This window comes from Syngnathus floridae, chromosome 15 (assembly GCF_059516105.1).
Source record: "Syngnathus floridae isolate MCC-2025c chromosome 15, RoL_Sflo_1.0, whole genome shotgun sequence".
NCBI lineage: Eukaryota > Metazoa > Chordata > Actinopteri > Syngnathiformes > Syngnathidae > Syngnathus > Syngnathus floridae.
Genome location: NC_142427.1, coordinates 9,527,804 through 9,551,279, shown reverse-complemented (window position 1 = coordinate 9,551,279; position 23,476 = coordinate 9,527,804). Strand labels below are relative to the sequence as shown.

General features: G+C 43.7%; 9 protein-coding genes across 13 annotated transcripts; 2 read left to right on the top strand and 7 right to left on the bottom strand.

Moving 5' to 3' along the window:
* Positions 1 to 85: 85 nt before the first annotated feature.
* Positions 86 to 1,937, bottom strand: psmg1 (proteasome (prosome, macropain) assembly chaperone 1). Its single transcript, XM_088397961.1, has 7 exons — positions 1,734 to 1,937; positions 1,288 to 1,391; positions 1,089 to 1,222; positions 943 to 1,005; positions 669 to 867; positions 445 to 575; positions 86 to 231 (listed from the first exon to the last, which is right to left on the bottom strand). Exons 1-7 carry the CDS (start codon positions 1,853 to 1,855, stop codon positions 154 to 156), a joined length of 831 nt encoding a protein of 276 aa, XP_088254087.1. The 5' UTR covers positions 1,856 to 1,937; the 3' UTR covers positions 86 to 153.
* Positions 1,938 to 2,062: 125 nt separating this feature from the next.
* Positions 2,063 to 3,547, bottom strand: nhp2 (NHP2 ribonucleoprotein homolog (yeast)). Its single transcript, XM_088398709.1, has 4 exons — positions 3,238 to 3,547; positions 3,040 to 3,109; positions 2,636 to 2,741; positions 2,063 to 2,558 (listed from the first exon to the last, which is right to left on the bottom strand). Exons 1-4 carry the CDS (start codon positions 3,407 to 3,409, stop codon positions 2,433 to 2,435), a joined length of 474 nt encoding a protein of 157 aa, XP_088254835.1. The 5' UTR covers positions 3,410 to 3,547; the 3' UTR covers positions 2,063 to 2,432.
* Positions 3,548 to 3,692: 145 nt separating this feature from the next.
* Positions 3,693 to 6,051, bottom strand: LOC148386506 (uncharacterized). Of its 3 annotated transcripts, XM_088398280.1 has the most exons (8): positions 5,884 to 6,051; positions 5,504 to 5,537; positions 5,151 to 5,473; positions 4,911 to 4,991; positions 4,712 to 4,776; positions 4,525 to 4,609; positions 4,380 to 4,407; positions 3,693 to 4,020 (listed from the first exon to the last, which is right to left on the bottom strand). In XM_088398280.1, exons 1-8 carry the CDS (start codon positions 5,954 to 5,956, stop codon positions 3,846 to 3,848), a joined length of 864 nt encoding a protein of 287 aa, XP_088254406.1. In that variant the 5' UTR covers positions 5,957 to 6,051; the 3' UTR covers positions 3,693 to 3,845. The 3 variants fall into 3 exon arrangements, with proteins under 3 accessions (XP_088254406.1, XP_088254404.1, XP_088254405.1); XM_088398278.1 differs by having other exon boundaries at positions 5,151 to 5,537; XM_088398279.1 differs by having other exon boundaries at positions 4,712 to 4,773; positions 5,151 to 5,537.
* Positions 6,052 to 6,198: 147 nt separating this feature from the next.
* LOC148386505 (hepatitis A virus cellular receptor 2 homolog) lies at positions 6,199 to 7,611 on the bottom strand. The gene is made up of 6 exons (XM_088398281.1): positions 7,455 to 7,611; positions 7,100 to 7,289; positions 6,892 to 7,040; positions 6,704 to 6,837; positions 6,530 to 6,638; positions 6,199 to 6,388 (listed from the first exon to the last, which is right to left on the bottom strand). Exons 1-6 carry the CDS (start codon positions 7,498 to 7,500, stop codon positions 6,300 to 6,302), a joined length of 717 nt encoding a protein of 238 aa, XP_088254407.1. The 5' UTR covers positions 7,501 to 7,611; the 3' UTR covers positions 6,199 to 6,299.
* Positions 7,612 to 10,923: 3,312 nt separating this feature from the next.
* Positions 10,924 to 21,192, bottom strand: LOC148386502 (uncharacterized). 3 transcript variants are annotated; one of them, XR_015863010.1, is made up of 3 exons: positions 21,015 to 21,192; positions 17,125 to 17,284; positions 10,924 to 11,603 (listed from the first exon to the last, which is right to left on the bottom strand). XR_015863010.1 is itself a non-coding variant. In XM_088398276.1 (2 exons), the coding sequence occupies exon 2, from the start codon at positions 20,659 to 20,661 to the stop codon at positions 19,294 to 19,296; it is 1,368 nt and encodes a 455-aa protein (XP_088254402.1). In that variant the 5' UTR covers positions 20,662 to 20,712; positions 21,015 to 21,170; the 3' UTR covers positions 19,248 to 19,293. The 3 variants fall into 3 exon arrangements, 1 of the variants encoding a protein (XP_088254402.1); XR_015863009.1 differs by lacking the exon at positions 10,924 to 11,603 and adding an exon at positions 15,437 to 15,627; XM_088398276.1 differs by lacking the exons at positions 10,924 to 11,603; positions 17,125 to 17,284 and adding an exon at positions 19,248 to 20,712 and having other exon boundaries at positions 21,015 to 21,170.
* Positions 12,355 to 18,345, top strand: LOC148386504 (alpha-1A adrenergic receptor-like). The gene is made up of 5 exons (XM_088398277.1): positions 12,355 to 13,033; positions 14,311 to 14,562; positions 14,622 to 15,009; positions 16,837 to 16,958; positions 17,023 to 18,345. The coding sequence occupies exons 1-5, from the start codon at positions 12,734 to 12,736 to the stop codon at positions 17,317 to 17,319; spliced, it is 1,359 nt and encodes a 452-aa protein (XP_088254403.1). The 5' UTR covers positions 12,355 to 12,733; the 3' UTR covers positions 17,320 to 18,345.
* Positions 18,698 to 20,791, top strand: LOC148386503 (histone H2B 8-like). Its single transcript, XM_088398286.1, has one exon. It carries the CDS (start codon positions 18,714 to 18,716, stop codon positions 19,083 to 19,085), a length of 372 nt encoding a protein of 123 aa, XP_088254412.1. The 5' UTR covers positions 18,698 to 18,713; the 3' UTR covers positions 19,086 to 20,791.
* Positions 21,193 to 21,355: 163 nt separating the features above from the next.
* LOC148386501 (histone H2B 8-like) lies at positions 21,356 to 22,125 on the bottom strand. Its single transcript, XM_088398285.1, has one exon. The coding sequence runs from the start codon at positions 21,999 to 22,001 to the stop codon at positions 21,630 to 21,632; it is 372 nt and encodes a 123-aa protein (XP_088254411.1). The 5' UTR covers positions 22,002 to 22,125; the 3' UTR covers positions 21,356 to 21,629.
* A 236-nt stretch (positions 22,126 to 22,361) lies between these two features.
* LOC148386500 (histone H3-like) lies at positions 22,362 to 23,473 on the bottom strand. Its single transcript, XM_088398284.1, has one exon. It carries the CDS (start codon positions 22,970 to 22,972, stop codon positions 22,562 to 22,564), a length of 411 nt encoding a protein of 136 aa, XP_088254410.1. The 5' UTR covers positions 22,973 to 23,473; the 3' UTR covers positions 22,362 to 22,561.
* Positions 23,474 to 23,476: the final 3 nt, after the last annotated feature.

The following is a 23,476-nucleotide window of genomic DNA, read 5'->3' as shown; positions in this document are numbered from 1 at the left end:
TTACGGACTGGAGCCGCATTTCACCACAACTAAAGATCATACCTCCAGGTCACATAATGCTTTATGACTGTAATGACGGCTCACACACGTTTTGTTCACATTTATTTTACGATTTAAAAAAAAAATAGCCCAAAATTTAGCACATACAAAGTTTCAGATGTAAAGATTACTCTGAGGGTCTCTGGTTCTGACAATCTTTCGGAGGGTATCTGAGCTTGGACAATGATCCAACTGAGGAGAGAAAGAGTCCAAAAGATTAGAATTTGAACACAATGAAACAATTCATAAACCTTTTCAAGGAACTGTTAGCAAATGAACTTTAGAGTTTTGGTCCATTTTAAGACCTCCCCATAATAATTAATTTATTCACACATACTTTGGGCCCTTCTCAATTCCGTCATTAACCAAAAACGCACAAACAAAGCTCACAGAAGTGCAAATAACCTTTATGGACGGTCCAAGGTTGACAAGCGCCGGTTTGTAGGTTTCCATGGTGACCGAGTCGGTGCCGATGACATCAGTGAAGCACTGGTAGACGACGGCGGGGATGCGGTGGACTTGGCAGTGGTTCAACACTAATTCATGAGCCAGTAGGACATAACTTTACCGTAAGGAAATGATTCCAAAACACTGGGCTACATTATAGCATCACTGTTTGACGGTGCTACCTGCAGCTGGCAGTCCAGTGAGAATGTTAGGCTGCTCTAAGGCCGGGCAGACGGGCGGCCCGTTGAAGGTGGTCGTGTGGAGGGAGCGCAGGAAGGGAGCCGAGTTGCCGCCGAGGTACTCGGCGCTCTTGTAGTCTGCCACGGAGCTGTCCGACAGCACTGTCACGTGCAATTCTCTGTGCTGCAGGCAGTCCAACACCTGCAAGGAGTCAGACGCCACATAAAAATTCAGAAACGAGCATTTTGACAGCTTTACTTTTATCAAAATAAATACCTTTTCTGCCCACTGGAACTGCTGATCTTCAGCAACGTAGCATGTCAATTGGCAGATTAGAACCTAGAGAGGAAAAAAATATATATATTAACGTGCTTCAACTGAGGAGTGAATGGATGAAATGTAATTTTTTTTCATTAACTCACCGACGGCTCGTCCCTGTGTCGATAGAAGACGCACGACTGGTCACCGCTTCCTGGCCGGCTCCTCTCATTCCACACGGAAGCACGTCCCACCGCGTCCCACTTTTCCGAGGCAAGAACGTACACTGACAAAAACCCTGGCGGAGATGAGACATCACGATCAAGTCTGCATGGGACAGTCCTGTTAGCGTTGTGTGCTTACTGGAAGCGTTGTGTCCCACAGCAAGGATGAAATGAGAGCATGTCAGCTTATCTCCGGTCTTCAGGGCATCACACACGGTGGGACTCCAATTGATGTGAACCTGCCTGATGAGGAATAAACGAAATAAGAAAAAAAAGAGTCTTTGCAAAGATTAACATTCGAGAATCACACAATTCTTTGTAATTTAGCGACTTGATGATGCCTCAGCAAGTTTGTTTTGAAGGATGTGCACACTAATGTGTGATTTTCTTCTTATGCAATGCATTGATTGTTTCATTACAGGGTTACTGGCTAAATTTAAGTCACGTACATAATATCGAGACATCTGGCTTTAATTTGTGGAAAAAATGAGCGTCTTCTTGTCTGTGCTTTTGTAGCAATGGTTTCTGCTAACTCATACTATGGTTTCTCCCCTCGCCGGTTAGGTTAGCTAGCCTCATGTTTACCTCTTTTCCTCGAGTTCTCTGCGGATTTGGGCGTCTTCTTCGTCCTCGTCGAGCTCCTCTTCGTCGTCTTCTTCCACAGCCCGAGAGAAAACGGACACAACCTCGCCGAAAAATGTGGCCATTATTCAGCAAAAGTGATGTGAAAGAAGATGTAGCGACAATGTGCCGGACAGGAAGTACTTCCGGTCGTTTTCCGCATGTAACTACCTTTTCAAAATAAGACTACTTCAAAATACACATTCACCATTTAAACTAAAATATCGAATCAGTTTTACTTTTCAGGTATAATTTTGTTTTTTAGTTACAAGTTGCTTTGAGGTATAAAAATAGTATTTTACACATTTTAATTATTTATTTTAACTCCAGCACAGTACATTTGTAACTTTTCATGGATAATCTAAAAGTCATGACCTGCTTGTTGAGTTTCAGAAGCACCTCAGGCAAAAGCCAAATTGTGACAAATTAATTTCTAGACCTGGATTTCCTATTTTTGTTTGTATTAATCATAAAACAAATGAGTGTGGCAGGTGTGAATTAGTTTGTTTTATTAAAAAAAAACAGTAATACTAATTCAGAAGTAGAAAAAAAAAAAAAAAGCTGTCAAGATGTCAAATTAAATGTCCCGTCACTTTCCAACTCATTTCCAGCATTTGAACCGGAGGTGATGCATCACTTGTCCCATCTGATGGATTGTGGAGCTCATAACAGCTTGGGCGTGTTGGTCACCTCTTCCAGACACTCGTTGTACGCCTCCTGATAATCTTCGTGAGGTTTGATCATGATCACGCAGGTGGGCCTCTTGGAGCAGGCGGACGCGCCCAAGTCCTGCAGAGAAGTCAATAGATTAGCGACAAAGCCTTGAGTGGAAAGATGCTGTATTTATGTCGTGAGTAGCATCTCACCATTTTGGAAGGGATGTAGATATACGGCAGGTTTTTGTCCTCACACATAATCGGCAGGTGGCAGTAGACGTCGATGGGCAGCGTGTCGCCGGCTAACAACACGATGCTGAAGAAATAAAAACATGAGAAAAATCCAGGGGGCAATTTCGATAACAGTGGCACCTCAATAGAATTGTTCAAATAAGAGCATTCCATATTGAACCAAAACACCAATGGTGCAGCAACACACATTACAACATGACAACACTATCAGGCTTATATTTTTTTATCCTCTGCAAACTTCTTCCAGTACTGTGTGTTTTTATTATACTGCTGGTGGCCAAGGTACGCACACACAAACTTTAAAATTCTGGTCTTGATTTTAGAATAAACAAACCTGGGTACATAAAGATAACATGGCTCACCCTTTCTCCCCTTTTCCAATGAACTTCTGAACTTCTTTGACTCCTCTGCGGATATTCTTCAATTTGGACGCTGCCACCATTTGAAACACAGACATTATAAAAAATAAGCGATCTGTCGTTATAGACGCATTGTTTACGACAGTGTCCATAAGGCGCGTCTAAAATGTGCAGAAAATAATATTGCAGGTTAAATCTTACCCTTTTTGACGCATTTGTAGAGTTTCTTGCTGAGCTTCCTTGTGGCAAGCGGCTGCGAGATGGCGTTCACGTTGGCGACCAACTCTTGGTAACTCTTCTCAGATTTTTGGTGACCGCCGGCCTCCGGTACCTCTTCGTCATTGGCCACCTTTTCCTTCTTCACTTTCGTCATGTTCGATCACCAAAAACAAGTATCGATCACCTTTGGTTAACTAATAAAGCCCGTTTACTTGTCGAGTCGGGTGAAGCTAGTTGGGAACGGAGGAAAACACATGTGCTTGTCTTCTTCGAAAACGGGGCTGGACAGAGTACTACAGCGCCACTATCGGATCGGAGAGGAACAACATCGACAACAAAAAAGGAGGGAGGTGGTTTAAAAATAAAATAAAATAAAATAAAATAAAATAAAATAAAATAAAATAAAATAAAGAAATTCAACAATAGATAGAGTATACTATTTTCCATAAATTTTATGCTTTATATGCATACACTCTGTTTCAAAAGTGTTTTAATGTTTAAATGTACATAGGAGGGGTAAAAAAACTGCATTACTTGCAACAGATGATTTTTGAATAATGCAAACAAAATGTTCTGATGAAGCCTGTCAGTCATCTGAGATCTCGCCGCAATGGCAATGCATAGGTGGTGGAACCCTCAGGGTAAATAGTGTCATATTCGTTTGTGTCCATCTGGTAGATGTTGTCTGCGGCCGGAGCTTCGTGGTGGGAAGACGACAATGTAGAGCTGAAGTGCACCGAATGGACGGATGGATGCTGCTGATGACTGCAACACATATTCAGCAATTGCAAATCAGTTGATTCCATAGCTAAGTTAAAAGCAGTTGGTGTTGACCATTTAAAGAATGTGTTTTGCTACATTTTCAATAACTGGTGTCATTAGCCTGATAGCCAGAGCTGAAAGAAAAGGTGAAGCTTTTTTTTTTTTTTTGTTACAGAATCTGCTAAGTAGTTCACACTTCTTGCCCTGTCTGAGTTTCCCAGAGCTGTTCTATACGATGTGACTCATTCTCCTGTCGGTCATGATGACTATTTGTAACCTAAAACTTGCACCACTTCTAAACCATGTATATAACGACAACACATGAAAAGCAGAAATGTGGCAAACCACAACGGCAAACTTACATTTTGTTGCGGCGCCGCTTTCTTCTGCCTGAAGAGAAAGACAAAAAAGTTTCAATTCTGGGCTACATTTTCTTTCTTATGGCCTCTTTTACCTCTTTTCTAAGACAGATTAGGGCAAACAAAAAGTTATCTTTTTGTGACCTACTGATAATGATGATGATGATAGCACCAAGAAGAATCAGCCCAAAGAGGACACCCGCCGCAATTCCCCACGCTGAGACATCACGCTTCTGGATATGAAGACAAAATGTGCAAATATTCAGAAAAACTGAAAAGAGATTCTTCTCAGTACATATGGTGGTTACAATCTAGGTCACACATGAATGTCTGACCTCGGTTTTGAAACTGATTGAAGAGGAGGAAGTTTGGAGGCCTTCTGAGGAGGTCATCTGAACTGCTAAAAGGAAGTGAAAGTGTTTTAGTCCAGCTGCGTCCGCCTTTCGAAGTATATTTACATACAGATATTACGTGTTATTACATTTGCTTGCAGCAACTAATAGACAAGCTTTAAAAGTTTTCAAAGAAACTCACTTTGATTTGGAGTTTTTGTTGCATATGGTGTGTTGATGCTCTTCGCATACGTGACAGTCTTTAAAGTTGTCGTTTGAGGGGCTGAAACAGAAAAAAAAAATTAATATTGTGTTTCATAAATGAGGAGCAGCTACTTTTCATCATCAAATCCACATGTAGTGTGTCTGTATGATGGATATTATTTATTGTTTCATTTACGGCAAGATAAGTGTTACAAGTTAGGTGGAATGACTTTCTCACCATCTTTTATGATCAGCTCGAAGTGGTGTTTCTCATCATTGAAGGGACCAAAGACGGAAACCCGACAGCTGTACTTTCCAGCGTCCTCCTTCGTCACGTTCAGGATGGTCAGTGAAACGTCCCCGTACATCAGCCAGCCCAGAAGCTTGTACTTGCTGCTCTGTTGAGTCACTCTCTTCCCGTTGGTCGCAACAATCTGGTCTTTGCAGCCACTGAGCGGCAAATCTCCCCGTCCCCAGCAGGCCGTCACAGGTCCGTGTTCGCGTATGTCATACGTGCATGTCAGCGTGACGTTCTGACCTACGATGGATGACTTGGACTCGTACTCGTACTCGGACTTGGACTTGGACTTGGACTTGGACTTGGACTTGGACTTGGAGTCACAGACTAAAGCACAGAAACACCCATTAAGCTCAGTTACCCAACAAATTTTAGTAATGCTAAAGTGAGTTAAATAGCCTCATTTGGACAAAATTAGTCCTTTGACACCAGAATTTTGTAGCTATATGCAAATACAGCAAATGTTTCTAAAATAATTCAGATTATTACTATTTGGAAGGCTTCACTTATTTGTCCAATGACAAAAATATGAAACAATAAAATCCGTTAAAGTTCACTACAGACTTAATTTTGATAGTCCAAGCTAGCGGAACATTTTTTTTTACTCTGAAAAAACAATTAGAGGATGAAAAAAATACTGAATTTTTTTTAAAAGAATATAAAAACAGGATACCTGTGAGGAGGCAACAGAAGAGCACTGCAATGAACCGTGTCCTCATTTTCTTGGTGGTCCCGGCTAGAATCATCAATATGATTATTCCCGTCCGACGGAAGAATGAGATGAGCGTGCAGATGACTTGATGCGTGTGGTGATCTTCTTTTTTTTTCTTTAAATGATGACCTTTTAAGAATTGGCATATGACTTCATTTTTGTGGTCCAATCAGCTTCCTGTGTAACAAAGGCACTTAGGTTTCACTTCCTGATGGTTGTGCTGTCACGTTTGTTAAAAAAAGTTCACTCGACTGGTTAAAAGAAAAGAAAAAAATATGTACTCTTTATGATTTTTTTTTTAATTGATTTTGAGGCTGATTGCTCTCACTACATTTTCATTTTGACAGTCAAAACAAATCCAAAGGCTCCAATTGAGTCTAGAGAGCCACGTCGTCCTCCGCCGCTTCTGATTGGCTGTCACCTGTGTCACCGTCAATCGCTGCTTTCCGATTGGACCTCCACATTCCTGCAGCCAAAATCAAATGACAGGAAAGAAACAATTTAAAATGAGAAAATGCAGTCTGTGTCGAGGATCCCACGCTAAACTGAAATGTGCAATGGTTGAAATATCAAATAATTTCAAATTTTAATTTTGGCGTGTACTGACTGTAGGCCGCAGTCAGTATCACGGCCGGAATGAAGACGATGAAAGCCATCCTGATTGTGTTTCCGAGGAACATGGGCAGATTGTTGCCATCTTGTCTCCGAACGGGCGCCTGTTGCAGAAACGTCAGCAAAGCATCAAATTGGGCCATCTGCCTCCGAATTTTATTCCTCACACCTGAACACGGGCAACCGCCGGTCCGGTTGTGTCATCGACCGTGCTGTCCCACAATATCTGCGTGACATCACTTCCTGTCCCTGCTTCCAAACTTCCACCTTGGGTAGTCGGCGGTGCGTTCAGGTTCCCGTCACCTAAAAGAATTTGAGGGTCAAGTATGTTTTGGATAGGTTTGATGATGAACCGACCTTTAATGACGATGAGGAACACGGAGAAGGTTTTGTCGTTGAAGAGTCCCGGCAGCTGAACCCGGCAGTGGTACAGGCCCGAGTCAGAAGAACGCACGTTATAGATGGAGAGAGCGGGCGGCCCGCTTGGGGTGGATGACAACGAGTACCTGCAGAAGGGGAGGAGAGGGGTAACCATGGAAACCATCACGTGGTTCAAAAGCGTTACCTGAACGAGCTCTTGTACGTGACCCGCGCGCCCGCCGCGTTGAGGAGCATGTTGTGGCAGGAGAAGACAGCCGGCTGGCCCCGCCCCCAGCACACGTGCACGTCTCCACGCTTGGCCGCCGCCAACCGGCACGGCAGGGCCACCCTCCGCCCGGCCACGCCCACAACCGTCTCCGCCGGACCCGCCCACACTGATGCAATAAAAATATGCATCTAATTTATTTTTAAAAATGTTTCTCTATATCTGACATGGTAAAAAAAAAATAAAAAAAAATAAAAATCAGTTCATGTGTTTCATTGGATAAAAATTGTAACTTTTGCAGTAAATTCTCGAGTAATTTTTCGTCGGTACTCACCTGCGGCGACATAGGTGATGACGGAGAGCCGGAGAAGCAGCAGCATGTTCACCGTTGCGTTCCCATGAGACGAACGGACCGACGAGGCAAGAGCCCAGCAGACGACTAAGTTTCGTCTCTTCCCTTTTCCATTCGATCTTATATTTAGAAGCAGTTTCTGTTGTCCAAAAAAAACAGGAATCGAAACACACGGACAAAATAAACATCAGCTGCTTTCATTTCTGAAACTTCTGCCTGTCTAATGATCATCCGGAGGTGACAGGTCAGCCATTCTCATCATGGACTTCATTCCTATGAAATTAGATTTCTTCATCTGGAAAGACAAACACGACTTTATTGACTCATTGGACGTATGGACGAGTCGACCGACTCCCATGACATCAAATTGATATAATTTTTTTACATTTAGAAAAAGCTTTGTAGAAGATACAAAAACAACAACCATAAATTGAACATCAGGAACATGCCATCATAAAATGACGCAAGTGACCTACATACTCCCAATTCAGGTTAAAGACGCAGATAACTGGAAGCTTCTGCGTCAACATGTGTGTGGCCGTGAATACAAAACAACACTCCGCCTAATTTGGGCTCCGGAACATCATGTCGCCTGCCGTCACCTTTGGAAAAACATCAAGCGTGTCGGGAACAAAGCCCCCGCTGAGGAAGAGGAGGCGCATTGTAAAACCACGCCGTTACATCATCATCATCATTACCCAGGTTAACCTCTGACCTTCCAGCCGACAGGTGGTCGCCAGGACGACGGCCATGAAAGGCTCATCAGCAGTGGCGGAACTAAAGGGGGGGTTTGGGGGGGATAATGCCTCCCCGCTGATATTGTTGGTTAGGTGTTCACAAAGTGCCTTTGAGTGTCATCTGAATACTGATCAGTCCGCCGACGTCTATGAACGCTGCTTTTTTGTTGTCGCACGTCATTAGCATAGCCACCGGCGCGCGCGACCCCCGGATTTGTTTGCGGGATGCTAATTTAGCCGGCAGGCAGTCAGACACGGACGTTGTAATAAAAGAGACGAGAAAAGGGGGCAGATGGCGGAGAAGGAACAACGGGAGGCGGGAAGATGGAACAGTACAGTTTTACTGTGGCATGAAATATTTTTTAGAAGGGTCTTTCGTTCTTATTGCTCAAATTGAAATCCTTTACAGTCGTGATTTTACGGCGGGGATTATCAAGCACTTTACATCAAAGTTGAGTTAAAGCTACAGTTCAAACATGGGAATAAATGTCAAATAAAATCAAATTAACATCGGAGGTTTATGCTAATTAGCGCTCGGTGCTAATTGCGGCACTCGGCTGAATCTCCGTCACTTGCAAAAAAAAACACGTGGAGAAGATAAAAAATGAACGCAGCTGAAAAGTTCTCAGCGGGGATTAAAAATAGTTTGGGCCGATTGCGTCCTCGTGAGTGTGCGTGTGCGCTAATGTGCATGTGTGCTATCTTTTTAAGGCAAAAAAACAAACCCACAGCTTCAAGCTGTTATTCAAGGCTCCATCTGGCCTCGTCTTCATCATCTCAACACTGACCCCCCTCCACCTGCCAAACATCAACACCATTATCCTCACCATGATCATCTACAAAAAGATCATTCAAAAGGCCAGATTTTTTTTTTATTTTACTTGGCTAGGCTAACTTTGACTAAATGGATTTTTGTTTCAGAGTGGCTTTAAAGAAATGTGGGAATGAATGAACGTTACTGCTAGCTTTGCTTTCCAGTACGACACTTCTTGATCCTCAACCTCGTCCATCCATCAGCGGTCAAACTCCCGGCAGCTGCCCGAGCGAGCGCTCCCCGCCGACATAACTCAGCCACGGCCGGGCCGGCGCAAGACAAACTGCCCCCGAGAGGGAAACACAACAAATAACTTTCGCGGCCGAGGGTTTATCCAAGAACGGAGGCTCGCGTCTCCGCCGACTGAGTGCAAGTATTGGGGGGGGGAGGCTAAATTTGGAGCTTGGTCCAGCAGGTATCTCCAAATTTGGTGGTATTAAATTTTCTTTCCTTTTTATTTTTTTGAACCTGAGATGTTCTTTTAGGACAGCACCCTGGAGAAGTGCTTTAGACAGTTTAACATGATTTTTTTTTTTTTTTTTTATCAGATGGATCAGCTAACTGTAGATTCAGAAAACAGCTGGAAAGTATTTAAGCAACAGACAGTGAAAGACCTCTCCTCTCATCTCATCAGTACAGCACTAATATGAGTCATTCTTTGCAGAGGATAAAGAATACATGTTAAATATCATATGTCCAAATGTTTGGTGCTCCAAGACAAATTTCAGGGGAAAAAAAAATAAGCAGCTATGATTCCGCTTAACCAGTCTACCCTGCGTGAGCCGGCGAACATTCCCCAAAAGCGAAATGATTTAATCTTAATCAAAATCCAGAGCTGGAATGCACCCCTGCTCCCTTCTATGGAGGCGAGTTTGAGCTTCGCTTGAACGATACCACACGTCGCCTCTGACAGAGCGCCTGACGTCTGATGCCTTTATGCGGCAGTAACAAATATCCGGTAATGGCTTCAGACATAAACAGTAAAAAGCAGTAAAAGCTCCATTTGACCTCTGTGTGTGTCTGTGTGTGTGTGTGTGATTGTCTGCGAGACAGTCGGCGCTCTCGGGTTGCTCTGATTTAACCTTAGAAATAAATAACGAAATATGTAACTGAGCTGGCTGTTTCTCCAAAAACTGGAAACCAACCGGACAGGTCCATAAACACTCTTGTCCTCGTGGAGGTCAGACAATTTTCAGTCTTCAGCTGATGGATGTTTTTTTTGTCATTATTTGCATTATGTAAATCCGCCGTCGGCAAACATCAAACAGCGATAAAGTGCCGAAATAATGGCGTTAATTTGTCTGTTCCAAAACACTTGGCCTGACGACAGACGCTTCGGTACCATGGCAACGCTGCGGGCCGTGGGAACACGTCGTTCGCAAACCCATTCGGATCCCCTTGAAAAAAAAATAAGCCCAAAAATCACATCATCTCAAGAATTCATATTTTTGATTAATGAGATGATTCACATGCTTGATAAGCCGCCAAAGGCAAGCTGTATTCTAAGCTGTCAGGGCAAAATATTAGGAACACCAGGACAATCTCTCAACTCCATTTACTGCAAAACAGACACCTTAAAGACAAAATATGGAAACACTCACATGATGCTCCGCCAAACCAAATCCAATAAAAGTCTGCTAGCTTAACGCGACAAAAACAACCGCGATTATTAGCATCTTTCGTTCCGCTGCGGCTATTTGATTGTCTTTCATCGGAATGTAAAAGTGGTATCTCCAGCGAAGCAGCCAACAAGCGCAAAGGGACGTGCATGAATTTATTCAATTATGATAAAGCGGATAGCTGCGGCGGAATATTGAGCAGCATCCAAGATGCATTGGCAGGCAGAGCAGGCTTGTTGAGGCCTATGGCTTATTGAACAGATAAACACGTACACAATAACTTCTCTCGTGTGTTGTGGTGTTTTATTAAAGAAGCGCCTCAAGCAAACTTGCTCATGACACGTTTGAGAAATGAGCTATCGGTCGAAGCTGCAATCAGTGCAAGACACTCGACGAGGGGAACAGTAAACACCACCACGGGGTGACAATTAGCCGAACGGCCAAGCTGTCATGGCGGCCGAGTCTTTATACAATTTACTCTTTTGAGCATTTGGAAGGGGTTTGGATTTGTTGATGCTGCTGCGTGTGTGGTAAAGTAGCGGCAGTAAAGTCTTCCATCAATCTGTGAACATCTTGAAAATGGGAGTTGGCTCAAGTGTTGCTCTGAGCTGGGTGTAATAAAAGACTGCCCCCTACAGGTCAGAATTGGAACTCTTTTTTTTTGTATTGATTTGAAAGCTTCACACTGAATGTTAGCCAGGAGTTCTCAGTGGTCCATGTTCCTCCAATGTGTTGGGATGAAGGTGAGGTTTTTTGAATTCCAGCGTATAAATGCAGTGGAGCGTGGCAAGCTTGATGAGGAAACCACTTTACAGCCCGCTATGTTATCTGACAAATGATGACAGCAGCTTTGTTGTTAAGCTTGCCTGGGCGGATGGATGGCTGCTGCAGCCACAGCCGCTAAATCTGTCTCCTCCTCCTCCTCCTCCGCCTTGTTGTAATTTAACAATGCAGCTACATTCTTTAAGGAAAAGGAAGAAAAAAGGACTCGTCAATGTCCCCATGGTGAAGGAATGACAAATGGTACATAATATGTGCAGGCTGTGCAGAAATATGCCATTATAAGAAATTAATGGAGCAATGATGTGATGAGATAAATGGCTTATTTTTTTAAAAGAATTAAAACGGGTTCAAAATGCAAAAAAATATAATAATTAATGCACAATAAATGTAAATAATAAATGTATTATTTACAATAAATGCCATTGTAAATGAGAAAGTGTTCTCAATTAGCTTACCTGGTAAAACATTGAATTAAAAAAAATGAAATTAATAAATCAAAACTGTTTTTATACTTTTCTTGCATTCACAACACAAAGCCTATTTAGATTTTCTAAATATAATATATTTATATATAAATATATACATATTTTTATTTTACATGTTTTATAAAAGTAAAAAATGAACGTAATTTTAGGGGTTAAAAAAACAATTGTATGAATGCAACAAATATTACACGTCTGATAATGTCATGTTTGAAATACTGTTTTAACCTTTCCACTTAATTAGCTTTTTTTTTTAACATCCATGCTTGCCTTTAGATCTTATTTCACGACTTCATCTCCTGCAGTATATTAAATTTGAAATATGTGAAAATGAAAGGTCAAAAGACCACAAACAATTTGCAACGAGGGCCTGCATTTTTATGACTTCATTATGCACCAATGCATGTTTGCGCCAAAAGATTTCCAACGATGCGACTGAACCACACACGCACAGTGCAGCTTGAGAGGCTGCGCGGTGGAGATGTCCACTCGAGTGAAGGATGCTGCAGGTTGGAGAGGCGGGGGGTGTTTTTTTTTTTCTCCTCTCTTCTTTTCTATCTCCTCCTCTCGTCGGAACTTTCCCACATTAAAACACTTGGACCATAAAAGGACAGACGGCATAGTGACCCGCCACTGAATCAGCACTTTTGTAGCCGAGGTGGAGCTCCGGCAGCCCGGCCAGGAGTGTGACCGATCACCCCGGGGAAAGGTGGACCGCCAGACTCTCACTTTTCACGGATAATAACCCAAAACAACCGGATTCCTGCGCTTTCGCCTCCACAAGATTAAAATTTTATCTTCTGGTGGTCCGACTTTGCCTGGCATCATGAGCTTGTGGACGAACAGCTCCTTGGAGCCTTTAGTCGGCTCGCAGGCGCCTCCGGCGGACTCGAACGCCACGGGCAACCGCAGCAAGCACGCCCCGCCGGAATTGAGCCGGGCCGTGCCGGTGGGTATGGTGCTGGCTTCGTTCATCGCCTTCGCCATCGTGGGCAACCTGCTGGTCATCTTGTCGGTGGTATGCAACCGCCACCTGCGCACGCCCACCAACTACTTCATCATCAATCTGGCCATTGCCGACCTGCTACTCAGCACCACCGTGCTCCCCGTGTCCGCCACGCTCGAGGTGAGACGGCTGACTCGACAGAAGAACCAACTTACTTGCAAATTATGACTTCTCAAACCTTCTAGATCACTTTAAAAAAAAACTTTCTCTAAGTGGCACCATTATGAAAAGCGGTTCGAATTACAGAAGTGTAGTAGGCCCAAGTGTTCATCAAAATTAATGCACAGATATTTAAACGCTTCAAAAAATGCATTTACATAAATCATTCCTATGATATTGCACTTGCAAGTTAAAAAAAGAAAATAAAAAAAAGAGATTGAAGTAGTTCTAAATGTTTTGTACACGGCTGAACTTCTGGCTTGGTTTTATTTATTGTTTTAAATTAACAGTTAAGTTATTTTATTCATTTGCTATTATTTCTATTTTTAATTTTGAAATGATTGTACTTCTAATTTTTATTATTTGTTAATTTTTTCCCCAAATTACACCTACTTTTAAAATTAATACCCCAGCAGCCTTTATAGACTAGTGGGGCCTGAATTTATTGCGCCCTCTGCTGGCTCATCAGAAGTACTATTGAGATACTCAACTTCCTGCTCTCCATTTTGGTCTTCCATAGTTATCATGCATGTTTTTGGAATGTGGAGAGCACAAGAAGAACATACAAACTACACACTGTGATTTCCCTTTAATTTTTTTTTTTTTTTTGCTATGTCCGTTCATTTCATGGAGGCCAAAGTCTTCGAGCACCCCCACACTCTTCCTATGTCGCAGTGCAGTTTCAAACCACTGCATCCACAAAACCCAAAGCTGCCAACAGTGACAAAATGAGCCCTTGCACCCTATTTGTCATGTCCCGGCCTCCAAACGATCATCAAACTTTCATGCCAAACACCAACCTCACTGGACAACGTCGGCAAAAAAAAAAAAAAATCTATGTGATTATCCCATCCACCATCTGTCGAGGAAACCTGCTCAATTTGTAGCTCAATCGGGACACTTCCCTAGTGGAGATTCATAAAACCTGGGTATATTCCTCAAAATGATCCTTCAAACCAATATGGCTGGCTTCTTAATCAATTTCACTGTTCCGTTTTTATACGTCTTGATATGATGTACACCCAATTTCATATCAATTGGGGACTCTGTTTTTCTAACTTTCCACATGTACTTCAAAATCTTTGAGCAAAACCACGTAATTAGAAAATTGAACAAGCATATATTCTTTATCATCTGCAAAAAATGACTTTAGTTCAGCTTAGTTGCAGTATATATTATACTGCCCCCTTGTGGCCAAGTCACCACCAAACCCAAAAAAATGCCAATTTTTTTCACAGATTCTGGACTACTGGGTCTTCGGCCGCATCTTCTGCGACATTTGGGCGGCGGTGGACGTCCTGTGCTGCACGGCGTCCATCATGTCTCTCTGCGTTATCTCCATCGACCGTTACATCGGCGTGCGCTACCCGCTGCAGTACCCGGTCATCGTGACGGAGCAGCGTGCTCTTCTCGCCATGCTGGGCGTTTGGATCCTGGCCATCGTCATCTCCATCGGACCGCTCCTCGGATGGAAGCAGCCGCCATCGCAGGTGGGTGTGTCCAAGCTCTTGTACGTTCATTGGAGTGATCTACTCCATCCATCCCGCAGGATGACACAGACTGCGTGATCACCGAGGAGCCCTTCTACGCCCTCTTCTCCTCGCTGGGTTCCTTCTACATCCCGCTGGCCGTCATCCTAGCCATGTACTGTCGCGTCTACGTGGTAGCAAAGCGCACCACGAAGAACCTGGAAGCTGGCGTGATGAAGGAACGGCAGCAGGACTCCAATGAGCTGACTCTCAGGATCCACTGCCGCAATCAGCAGATCCAGGATTTGTGCAAGGCCGGAAGCGGCGGAGCAAGCTCCACCGGACGCAGCACGCTGACCGTCAAGCTGCTCAAGTTCTCCAGGGAGAAGAAAGCTGCCAAGACGCTAGGCGTGGTGGTGGGGATGTTCATCCTGTGCTGGCTGCCCTTCTTCCTGGCCCTTCCTATCAGTACGTAGCTCTCATCTTCAAGCATTTGAAGTTTGGGGTCACGTTGCGTAACATCTGCTTCTATTTAAGATTCCACCCTCGCCTTTTTTTTTTTTTTATGATTATGATCTACTAAAACATGAGATAGCATCAGTGACATGTCTGCCAGAAGCTTTCCGCTACGTAAACATACGCCGTTAAAGTTAGTTCTGCAATGTGATAACAAAACTAATTCAGAGATTTACACCAGCGCACGATCTTAAAAAAAAAAAAAAAAACATTTACAGGGTTTTCTCTATTAGCGTTATAACTCACTGAATATTTAATAGTCGAGTCAATGTAACGATTATAAAAAAGCAATAAAACAGGCTATATAGTAGTAAAGATTAAACCTAAAATGCTTTTATTTAAAAATAAATTTTCGAAAACTATATAAATGTCCCTCGCATTCGGAAAACTTTAGGACAGAATACATTATTCATCATATTTATATTTATTTATCTATCTATCGGCCAAGCGCTTAAAATTGCTTTATAGCTGCGCTTTGACCTCTGCTGCGGTTTTAATGCTGAGTTGCTCTGGCGGTGCCTCGTTTCTGCTGAGTCGTGAACTGCTTTTGGGGCTCCATAAAACTGCACTCTGAATGAAAAAAAAAAAAAAAAGAAAGGAAGACCCAAAAAAAAAGTTTCCACTATTAAAAGAAAACGTCAATTTAAATGATGGTGGCGGCATAAACCGAAAACATATGGCATGGCCGATTTTATGATGAAGTTTATTGAGGTGGAGCTCGGTGATGCTCATTTTCAGATGTGCTAAAGATTTAATGGAATATTTTAAGACGGGCTTTCAGTCCAGACGTTTTGAGTAGAGCAGATTGAGCTAAATGAAGTTGAATGAAAATAGATTGATGCTACAGTTAGCATCATACATTGCATTTCCTTGAGAAGAATGCTAATGTTGACATGAACCCCAAAATGAAGCTAAAATAGAAATTGCCAAACTTGGGTTAGGATGACAGTGATGCACGATGGGAAGATGATGCCACACACTCGTTATGGTGGCGGGCGGTTGCTTTTTGCGTTCGGCATATATAGTCAGAGATAGCAGGCGGAGATACAAGATGGCCTTACAAGTCCATGTCGGAGGAGAACAAATTCATCTCGCAAGAGATCTCTTATCTAGGAAAAATAAAATACCCATCCGAGGCAAATCCCGGAAATCCCAGCAAAGTCTCCGACATGCACCTGCCTCACCGAAGGGATTTGGACCTGGTGGACTAACATCTAAACTGGATGAGAAGATTCTCAGGGATGATAATGATGTTGGAAAATACTCCCTCTAGTGGCGAGAACTCTCCACTGCACCATTTTACCTTCCATTGCTAATCTGCTCCTAGCATATGGCAGCTAGCCAGTTGGCTAACAGTCAACATCTTCACTCAATGTTCCTTCTCGTCGAACAGATGGACTCAAATGTGTCATTGATTCCTGAGGGTCACCAAAAAACAGCTCAATATCAATTCGGGCCAATGTTCTCGGGCAATCAGACAGCAGTCACCTCTTGTGTTTTCCAATTTAAATAACTGCTGAAGGTCCAAAAACACACTCAAACCCAGCTATGGAATATCAATTATGAACTTTTCCATTGCAGAACAAAAATGGAAAGTACAAAACTTACCTCCTCAAAAAGAATTAGCCAGTTAGCAGTGAGTTGCTAGCATGAGAAGCTAACATAGTTGACCTTTTCACTCAAATTTGACATGTTCAAGCTCTCAACCCTTAATGTAACACCAAAATCTTGGAAAGTCTCCACAGATCTTCTCAAATTTAATTCTTCTGTGTGTTTCAGGCTCTTTTAACAAAAATCTGCGTCCACCCAAAACCTTCTTTAAGGTGATTTTCTGGCTTGGCTACTTCAACAGTTGCTTGAACCCCATCATCTACCCCTGCTACAGTCGTGAGTTTAAGCAGGTATGAAGCCACTTTGGCAATTATTTTGGATAATCACTAATTATTAGAAGCAATTTAATTCCAGGCCTTCATCCGGATCCTCCGCTGCCGATGGAAGCGGAAGCGCCAGGGGTGGCAAGCGTACTACAACTACCGCTGCCAGCAAGGCTCCAACAACTCGTCCTACCTGAATGGCAGCCAGCAGACGTTGTCCTCCATCAGCCACAGCCCGCGATGCGTCGCCCCCAAACCGCAACCTTGGTCCTCCAACACCGGCCGTAACCTCCTCCCTGGATCAGACGGACGGGCGCCGCGGTCGGGCCCGGTTTCTCCGCTTGTCACGGAAGCTGGTGGACGAGACAAGGGTGTGAAAAAGCAGTAACGAGCGGGAAGTGTAGAATTTCGACTTCAACGAGCAGAACGACGGCTGCTTTGGATGTTAAACATCATGGAGCAACACAACATCTGACACCTTGGGTGCTTCGAAGCTGATTCGATTGACCTTCCGTCACACAGCGTGTTGTGTTTTCTTGTAATCATATTTATTAACGGGGACACGGTGGAGTGGCCTGAAGGCAGCGGATTTCCATGCCCAGTAGACTTTTTCTTGCAGGCAAGTGGTTGCCACAGTTCTGAGGAGAAATTAGACACTCGACTCGGGCTTTGCATGTTCTCCCTTGAGTGTTTTTTTTTTTCCCTCACCAAACGTCAGATGGGATAAGCTCTATAGATAGCGTCTGTATAAGGATGGATGGACTGTTAATGAAGCACATTTATGGAGGCCTGGATTTCTCTTCTTGTGTTCTAAAATGTTTCTTAACACAAAAAGCACGTCCATGTTCTGCCTGAGTGAAGGAAGAGTAGAGAAGCATTGGTTGAGCCTCGACGGATCTCATGTGCCAAGTCCCGCCTCCTGCTCGCTGACTGAAAAAGTCGAGTCTGAACTTAAGCGAGAAAGCCACCATGGCAGAAGAACCACCAGCGACAGAATCGGCCTGATATATTCTCAAAAATACACGAAGGCTCTTTTCAGCGACATCTACTGAAGAGCTTTTTGTTTTTGGACACTGATTAAAATGAAGGGTTAACAATATTGTTGTTTTAAAATAATAATTATAAAATGATTTTACCTGAATGGCAGCCAGCAGTCACAAGGCACTCATGGGAATGATTCTAGGTGCATTTTGATATGTGGGAATTATTTAAAAGATATATCTCAGTACAAGTTGCTTGTAACCAAATATAACAAAATGGCTTCTCTATAATAAAGTGCACCTCAGGATTCACGTCACTTTTTCTTCATTTCCCAATGATCATAAATCTGCAGAAAACTAGAAAAAGTCATAATTCACGTTGCTATTTGCACTTTTTTGTTTCTCTGCACTACAATTTTGAATGACGCTCTGCACTTCGCCCATATTATTTTTGTGTTGATTTTCTCCCCTCGGAAACCAAATAAATAATTAAAATAATAGCCAATAAAGATTATATTCTGATGTTTTTCCTTCTCCTTAAACGGTACGCAACTGTCAGTTTCATTTGAATTCAATTTAACCGCGCAATATTTGAAAATTTCATAAAAGCGCGGCGACTTCCTCAGCTTGTTGCCTAACAGCTCTTCCACGCCCACTATTTCGAAACCACAACTCTTACGTCACTCCAAACAAGCCAATCCTGGAGTAGCAACAGCACACAAATATTTGCATACAGACGAATACAAAAACCAACTTCACCGAGTTCCGCATCACTCAGCGATTACCTGAACCAAATATCAAAATGCCAGCAGAACCAGCCAAGGCCGGTAAGAAGGGCTCCAAGAAAGCCGTCGTCAAGGCTACCAAACCTAAGAAGGGAAGACGTAAGACCAGGAGGGAGAGCTACTCCATCTACGTGTACAAGGTACTCAAACAGGTCCACCCCGACACCGGAATCTCATCCAAGGCTATGAGCATCATGAACTCCTTCGTCACCGACATCTTCGAGCGCATCGCCGGTGAGGCTTCACGTCTGGCGCTCTACAACAAGCGCTCCACTATCTCCTCCAGGGAGATCCAGACTGCTGTCCGCCTGCTCCTCCCTGGAGAGCTGGCTAAACACGCCGTGTCTGAAGGAACCAAGGCTGTGACCAAGTACACCAGCTCCAAGTAAATTGCTTATGATCATCACAAACCCATCCAACGGTCCTTTTCAGGACCAACACAAACTTCTAACGAGTACAAATTCCTTAACTCATTAACTTGTGTACTTAATCCTGAGTTGAGTAATTTCAAAACCACTTAGAAATTAATAACTTCATAAAGTTTGAAGGCATGACAGATCCAAATTTTTATTTCACACCAATAAAAAAAAAAAAAGACTATTCGATCTCTACTACAACAATGTCAATCGATTCCAGTTTTTGGATAAACACAATGTCTTTATCGCCCGGGTCCATTTGGTGGAGAACTTCCTCTTCCTGTGGTTCCTCTTCGCACAGCAATATGGGCGACTCCGCCGCGCACTGAAAGGGAAGCTCAAAAACCGTGTTAAGGTATTTGTCGCTTCTGTGACTTTTTCTCGACATGGCTAACACTTGCGACGCGAGAGACCAGGCGAACTCCACCTTGTGCTGCTTCTGGTAGACCAGATTGAAATTATAGTCCAAGATTTGGTAGAGGGACGGCACGTAGTGGAGGTGGTTTTGCTGCACGTAGCGGTGCACCTCAATTAGGACACCCCTCGTTAGCTGTTGCAGGCTCAACTTCCTCTTGGCTTGGCGTTTGGAGGCCACGTCGAGGTCCAGTCCGATTTTCTTGCAGGCACGGAAGTCATCGCATCCCATGAGGGGGTCCTCCAAATTGGTCTGTGTGAAGACGGGCGTGTTGAGCCACATGTCCCTGGGGAGCGTGTTGGGTCTCCTCACAAACCATTTCTCCGTTGAGGAACATTTCTGGAACACCCCGGCGTACCATTTTTGGAACACGGCGACGGCTTCGCTGTCACTGCTCTGCAAGTCCAACTTGAAATTGTGCTCCAGGATGTCCTTGACCAGGTTGGGCGTGGTGCTGCATAGAATATCCCCAAAAAAGAACATTTCCAGCAACGCACCCACCGTCAGCGTAGACAAGGGCAGCTTGTTATCATCCGTCGTCCAAAAGTCCACGCCGATCTTCTTGCAGAAAGGATACTCCTCCATGCCGTTGGATGACGACGTGGACTTTGTTGACTCGACTTCTTTTGCTTTGTCATAAATGTCCGGGAGATGCAAAATACCGTTGAGGAACTCAAATCGTTCTCTATCGGGATGTGTGAGGAGGACCTTCCGTTTCATGATTAAATTCCTGACGAGAGTCTCCGTGCTAAGGTTCTTGTGGAGGAAAATGTTAAAATTACGCTCCAGGATATCCGACAAGAATCTCACCAGGCCTTTATTTACGGCCGTGGCAAACTGGTGAACCGCCATCAGCACGCCGTTGGTCAGCAGATCCAAGTTCAAGGCTCGCTTGGCGCCCGAGCCCACGTCGAAATCTAAACCGATCTCCCGGCAACTCTCAAACTGGTTAGCTTTCTGGGATGTCAGAATGCGAACGTAACTGCTACGTAGCATCCACAGCTTTCGCTTCATGTCAACGTCCTGGGTTTCACTTTCCAGAAGCGCCGACTCTAGAACGGGGACCCGGCCTTTCTGATTGCGTGTGCCGTGGAACACGTGGCGCTGCCTTTTGTAGTTATCTGCACCGTCCATATTTGTATTCGGGTGTGAGAGAGACGCAAATCTCGTGTCACATCAGTGATACTAGCAAGTGAGAGAAAAAAAAATAAGTAAACACGTATGCCCACTACACTACTGTTTTGTAATGTTGGTATTTTAAAGACTTTTTTTAATGATACTTGTAAAATGTTAGAAAACACTATTATTAAACTGAGTGCTAGATGTGCTCAACTAGTTGGTTCAACAGTTAAGTTAGTTAGGGGGGGGTAATATAAACAAAACTAACAATACAGCGCATGTCCAATGGAGGGGCTACATCTAGCTTAAACAATCTGTAACTACAAGAAGTCAGCGGCACAAAATACGAGACTCGAAGGCGAACTCACCAAAGAATGCATTCGTTTACTTCTCACCGCCTAGATGAACCGTTCAGGTCAATTTAAAAGACCGGCCGGCAAAATGGCAGAAAAGTTTGGCCGAAATGCGTCCTGCAAGGGTCGGCTCACGTGGTGCGTAACTTCCGGTATGACCAACCAACCCCGACCATGAGTTGCATTTTTTTTTTTTTTTAAATATCTATATATATATATATATCTATAAAGGGCAATAAACCCAGCAAATTTCAACAATTATATTTTTAAAATGCAATATAGTTATTTTTTTTCATTATTGAAATTTATTCTGGAAAACGTTTCCGCTAGGGCGCCCACTATTCGCGCCAGGCCGTGACGTATGCTATTTGCGCAACAACCACTATATTACTGAAACTCGTGCTAGTTCTAATGATCCAGGACTTAACGAACTTAGAATACTATTAAGATCCAGTTAGTAATAGTAATCAGTTGAAAGCTAACGCATAAAACCCCAATAATTGAGCATGTCTACAACCATGACAAATTCTTTATGATGGATATTTAATATTCTGGGAAATTGTACTCATTAGATATTTGTGGTGGCCCTGAAAAGGGCCGTTTGATGAGCTTGTGATGAGATCAAGCACTTTACTTGGAGCTGGTGTACTTGGTCACAGCCTTGGTTCCCTCAGACACAGCGTGTTTAGCCAGCTCTCCGGGGAGGAGCAGGCGGACAGCTGTCTGGATCTCCCTGGAGGAGATGGTGGAGCGCTTGTTGTAGAGCGCCAGACGTGAAGCCTCACCGGCGATGCGCTCGAAGATGTCGGTGACGAAGGAGTTCATGATGCTCATAGCCTTGGATGAGATTCCGGTGTCGGGGTGGACCTGTTTGAGTACCTTGTACACGTAGATAGAGTAGCTTTCCCTTCTGGTCTTACGCCTTCCCTTCTTGGTTTTGGTAGCCTTGACGACGGCTTTCTTGGAGCCCTTCTTACCGGCCTTTGCTGGTTCCGCTGGCATTTTGAAAAGAGGTTCAGGTAATCGCTGAATGATGAAGGAACATCGTGATGTGGATTTTTGTATTCGCTTGTATGCAAATATTTGTGTGCTGTTGCTACTATACAATTGGCTTGTTGGGAGTGACGTTTATTTGAAATAGTGGGCGGAGATGGTTGGCCAATCAGCTGCGGAAGAGCTCGCGCGTTTTTTATTTGAAATGTAGCTAGCTGCAATAGAGAAAACCGCGAGGGTGGACAATTTTAACTCAAAGTCGCTGTAAATTACATTTCTCTCAAACACTCCATTTCAAATCACAATTGAATGCAATTTCCTACGTGTCCATTTTTTTTGCCAAATATTAAATTATTAATCTTATTTTTCATTTGGGTTATCTTTTTATCAAATTGTGGTATTTTATCAGCATGGAACTTCTCATCCAAAGTCGGATTTCATTGTCGTTTGCGCGCCTCAAGCGTTCGCACATTACATTGTAAATGATCACCATGTTTGAGAATGTACTGTTTAGATCAAGTTGGTGGCTCTTAAAAGAGCCGTTGGTGAGGTGTAGTCGACGGTGAGACTTAGGCCCGCTCTCCGCGGATGCGACGGGCAAGTTGGATGTCTTTGGGCATAATGGTAACGCGCTTGGCGTGGATAGCGCACAAGTTGGTATCCTCAAAGAGGCCAACCAGATAAGCCTCGCTGGACTCCTGCAGAGCCATGACGGCCGAGCTCTGGAAGCGCAGGTCGGTCTTGAAGTCCTGGGCAATCTCCCTGACCAGACGCTGGAAAGGCAGTTTGCGGATGAGAAGCTCGGTCGATTTCTGGTAGCGGCGAATCTCACGGAGAGCAACGGTGCCGGGCCTGTAACGATGGGGTTTCTTGACTCCGCCAGTAGCCGGGGCGCTCTTACGAGCCGCCTTGGTGGCTAGCTGCTTTCGGGGAGCCTTACCGCCGGTGGACTTACGAGCAGTCTGCTTAGTTCTGGCCATTTTTGAGTTTGTTTCGCAACCAATGTGCTGATTCCAGCCAAGATGCAGTCTTTATACTGAAGCGGCAGCGCCACAAGGACGGTGATTGGTCGCATGGGAAATGTAGGCGGAGTTATCTGACGACCAATTGGACAACAGGTTTTGAATTGAACCAATGGCAGCGTTGGCGGGAAGATTTGAAACAGGCCCAAGGAGTTGTTCGAACATCTTCGTTTTTACAGTTTTGTGAGTTGCTTTGTAATTAGAATTCAGTCTGCTTGCAAATTCCATCATATTAAATATTTGACAGAATAGACTCCGTTTCTGGACTGCTTGGAGGAGAGTGAGTCAGTTTTTCAAAAAGCCACATCGGACTATGCACTTCCTAACTGAAAGTATCCTAAAAATGTTAGTGTGACACACCTGCCATCTAGTGGTGGAATGTCATTTTGCAACTTCACGAATGGATCCCTGCAGTTCATCAACTTACCATATTTGAACATTTTGAAATTATTGAGAATATAA

Excerpts from the sequence above, each read along its gene's own strand:
- LOC148386506 (XM_088398278.1), bottom strand. The coding sequence starts at position 5,956 with ATGATTCTAGCCGGGACCACCAAGAAAATGAGGACACGGTTCATTGCA. Across the intron at positions 5,538-5,883 it reads CTTCTGTTGCCTCCTCACAG|TCTGTGACTCCAAGTCCAAG; the intron begins GTATCCTGTTTT and ends TCTGTGCTTTAG. Across the intron at positions 4,777-4,910 it reads AACAAAAACTCCAAATCAAA|CAGTTCAGATGACCTCCTCA; the intron begins GTGAGTTTCTTT and ends ACTTCCTTTTAG.
- LOC148386500 (XM_088398284.1), bottom strand. The coding sequence starts at position 22,972 with ATGGCCAGAACTAAGCAGACTGCTCGTAAGTCCACCGGCGGTAAGGCT.
- LOC148386505 (XM_088398281.1), bottom strand. The coding sequence starts at position 7,500 with ATGCTGCTGCTTCTCCGGCTCTCCGTCATCACCTATGTCGCCGCAG. Across the intron at positions 7,041-7,099 it reads ACGTACAAGAGCTCGTTCAG|GTACTCGTTGTCATCCACCC; the intron begins GTAACGCTTTTG and ends CCCCTTCTGCAG. Across the intron at positions 6,389-6,529 it reads GATACTGACTGCGGCCTACA|GAATGTGGAGGTCCAATCGG; the intron begins GTCAGTACACGC and ends TTTTGGCTGCAG.
- LOC148386504 (XM_088398277.1), top strand. The coding sequence starts at position 12,734 with ATGAGCTTGTGGACGAACAGCTCCTTGGAGCCTTTAGTCGGCTCGCAG. Across the intron at positions 13,034-14,310 it reads CCGTGTCCGCCACGCTCGAG|ATTCTGGACTACTGGGTCTT; the intron begins GTGAGACGGCTG and ends TTTTTTTCACAG. Across the intron at positions 16,959-17,022 it reads ACAGTCGTGAGTTTAAGCAG|GCCTTCATCCGGATCCTCCG; the intron begins GTATGAAGCCAC and ends ATTTAATTCCAG.
- LOC148386502 (XM_088398276.1), bottom strand. The coding sequence starts at position 20,661 with ATGGACGGTGCAGATAACTACAAAAGGCAGCGCCACGTGTTCCACGGC.
- psmg1 (XM_088397961.1), bottom strand. The coding sequence starts at position 1,855 with ATGGCCACATTTTTCGGCGAGGTTGTGTCCGTTTTCTCTCGGGCTGTG. Across the intron at positions 1,223-1,287 it reads TGTGGGACACAACGCTTCCA|GGTTTTTGTCAGTGTACGTT; the intron begins GTAAGCACACAA and ends CATCTCCGCCAG. Across the intron at positions 232-444 it reads ACCTTGGACCGTCCATAAAG|TTGGATCATTGTCCAAGCTC; the intron begins GTTATTTGCACT and ends TTCTCTCCTCAG.
- LOC148386503 (XM_088398286.1), top strand. The coding sequence starts at position 18,714 with ATGCCAGCAGAACCAGCCAAGGCCGGTAAGAAGGGCTCCAAGAAAGCC.
- LOC148386501 (XM_088398285.1), bottom strand. The coding sequence starts at position 22,001 with ATGCCAGCGGAACCAGCAAAGGCCGGTAAGAAGGGCTCCAAGAAAGCC.
- nhp2 (XM_088398709.1), bottom strand. The coding sequence starts at position 3,409 with ATGACGAAAGTGAAGAAGGAAAAGGTGGCCAATGACGAAGAGGTACCG. Across the intron at positions 3,110-3,237 it reads CTACAAATGCGTCAAAAAGG|CGTCCAAATTGAAGAATATC; the intron begins GTAAGATTTAAC and ends AAATGGTGGCAG. Across the intron at positions 2,742-3,039 it reads ATTGGAAAAGGGGAGAAAGG|CATCGTGTTGTTAGCCGGCG; the intron begins GTGAGCCATGTT and ends TTATTTCTTCAG.